The sequence below is a fragment of the Phytophthora parasitica genome, assembly GCF_000247585.1.
Source record: "Phytophthora parasitica INRA-310 unplaced genomic scaffold supercont2.1, whole genome shotgun sequence".
NCBI lineage: Eukaryota > Oomycota > Peronosporomycetes > Peronosporales > Peronosporaceae > Phytophthora > Phytophthora nicotianae.
The window spans coordinates 1,256,695-1,258,175 of NW_008634126.1; the positions used below are offsets into that span (position 1 = coordinate 1,256,695).

The 1,481-nt window shown below is 46.7% G+C and overlaps 1 protein-coding gene across 1 annotated transcript; it reads left to right on the forward strand.

Moving 5' to 3' along the window:
- Nucleotides 1-771: 771 nt before the first annotated feature.
- Nucleotides 772-1,467, forward strand: PPTG_00314 (hypothetical protein; the record flags this gene model as incomplete). The annotated part of the gene is made up of 1 exon (XM_008891694.1): nucleotides 772-1,467. One exon carries the CDS (start codon nucleotides 772-774, stop codon nucleotides 1,465-1,467), a length of 696 nt encoding a protein of 231 aa, XP_008889942.1.
- Nucleotides 1,468-1,481: the final 14 nt, after the last annotated feature.

The window sequence follows — 1,481 nt, forward strand, 5'->3', positions numbered from 1 at the left end:
TTACACACCGGTCGACGTTTACTCCGCCATGATGTGGTTGTCTGAAGGCGGAAACAACATATCTGCAAAGACTATTAGATATTGTTGGTGCCACACAGGCATAGTCATTCCCTGGACGATTGGTACTGAGTGTTGATGGTCGCCTCAAAACTAAACGTAAATTTACTACTGAACTAACAAAATAAATATCAGTGCACTGGATTTGCGTTTGTTTTATGCTTTACGTTGTGCACTTATGCCCTGGCACTGTTGATATGGTCCGCCCTGCCGAATTGGAGGTGCACAACTGTATCTAGAATTCTGGATGATGTGACCCATTCTAGATGAATGCTCAGTTTCTAGATTTTAAATGGAGTACTTTCCTTTTATTCTGAAAAATGATTTGCCTACACGAGTAGGAGTAGTAGTATTCAGAATATTTACCTCACATTTTAGTAGTTTCACGAGAGAGAGGAGGGGTAACAGAATAATAAACATTTTACTTCTCCCACCGGTGCGAGCAAAATAAATGACCGTGCGACACAATCTGATTGGCTAATAAAATATTTTTGTAATTAGTGGTCATGTGTTGTTAATTCTACGTTGACACACAAAAGTCATCATTCCCGTGAAACGACTCATATTGCGCATGCCAAAAGTACACTTCGGGACGAAAGTATAGTTGGGGACGACAGTACAAATGGAGTCGACAGCGACATCGACAGACAGCCAACAGTCCTCATTTCACTTCTCGTATTCCATTTCTCAGGGCAGAGAGCTTAGCTCGCAGGAATGGACCTTCCGGCTACAAGTCGTCTGTACAATGAAGCCCTCGCTGCTGCAAAATTTGCTAACCAGCGCCTTGAAGCCCACACAAGGGTCGATTATACTGGAAGTTTGCGCCGCTTTGTTGAGTTCTGCAAGCAAGAGGGATATTCCAACCCCATCCAGCAGCGCTTCGTTGAGCTTCCAGGTGTCGTTGCCGCATATATCAATCGCATTGCCACGACAAACCCCAGCCAGTGGCCTGCGGAAAAGCTTCGAGCCGCTCTTTCATGGCACTACACCATGCCAGAAATGCTTGTCGGCGGGCACCCTCACGATCGCTGGGCCGTAGAAACGACGGCAGATGGACAAGCCGTTCCTCGTGACAATCCTGCACGGTCAGCCGCCATCACACAGATTTTGGCAAGCCTAAGTAAAGCAAAAAGACGTGAGAGGACTCCCAAGCGGGCTTCCCCGATGTCGTTATCGATGCTGTCCAAATTGATAGCGTTTCTGCAAGATAACACCATGTTCAACAAGACGATGCGCTTGTGGTTTTCCGCTGTGTGCTCACTGTGCTTTTCATGGAATGTGTCAAATCAACTCCTGATGAAGAAGGGCGACATTCAATTGGGGCTTCAACGCAAGTCGCGTAAGGATGGCACTCTGATCAGATTTGGCTGTTTTACGATACGCGACAGGAAGGCAGATCACGACCTCTAGCAAGGCGGACGTAT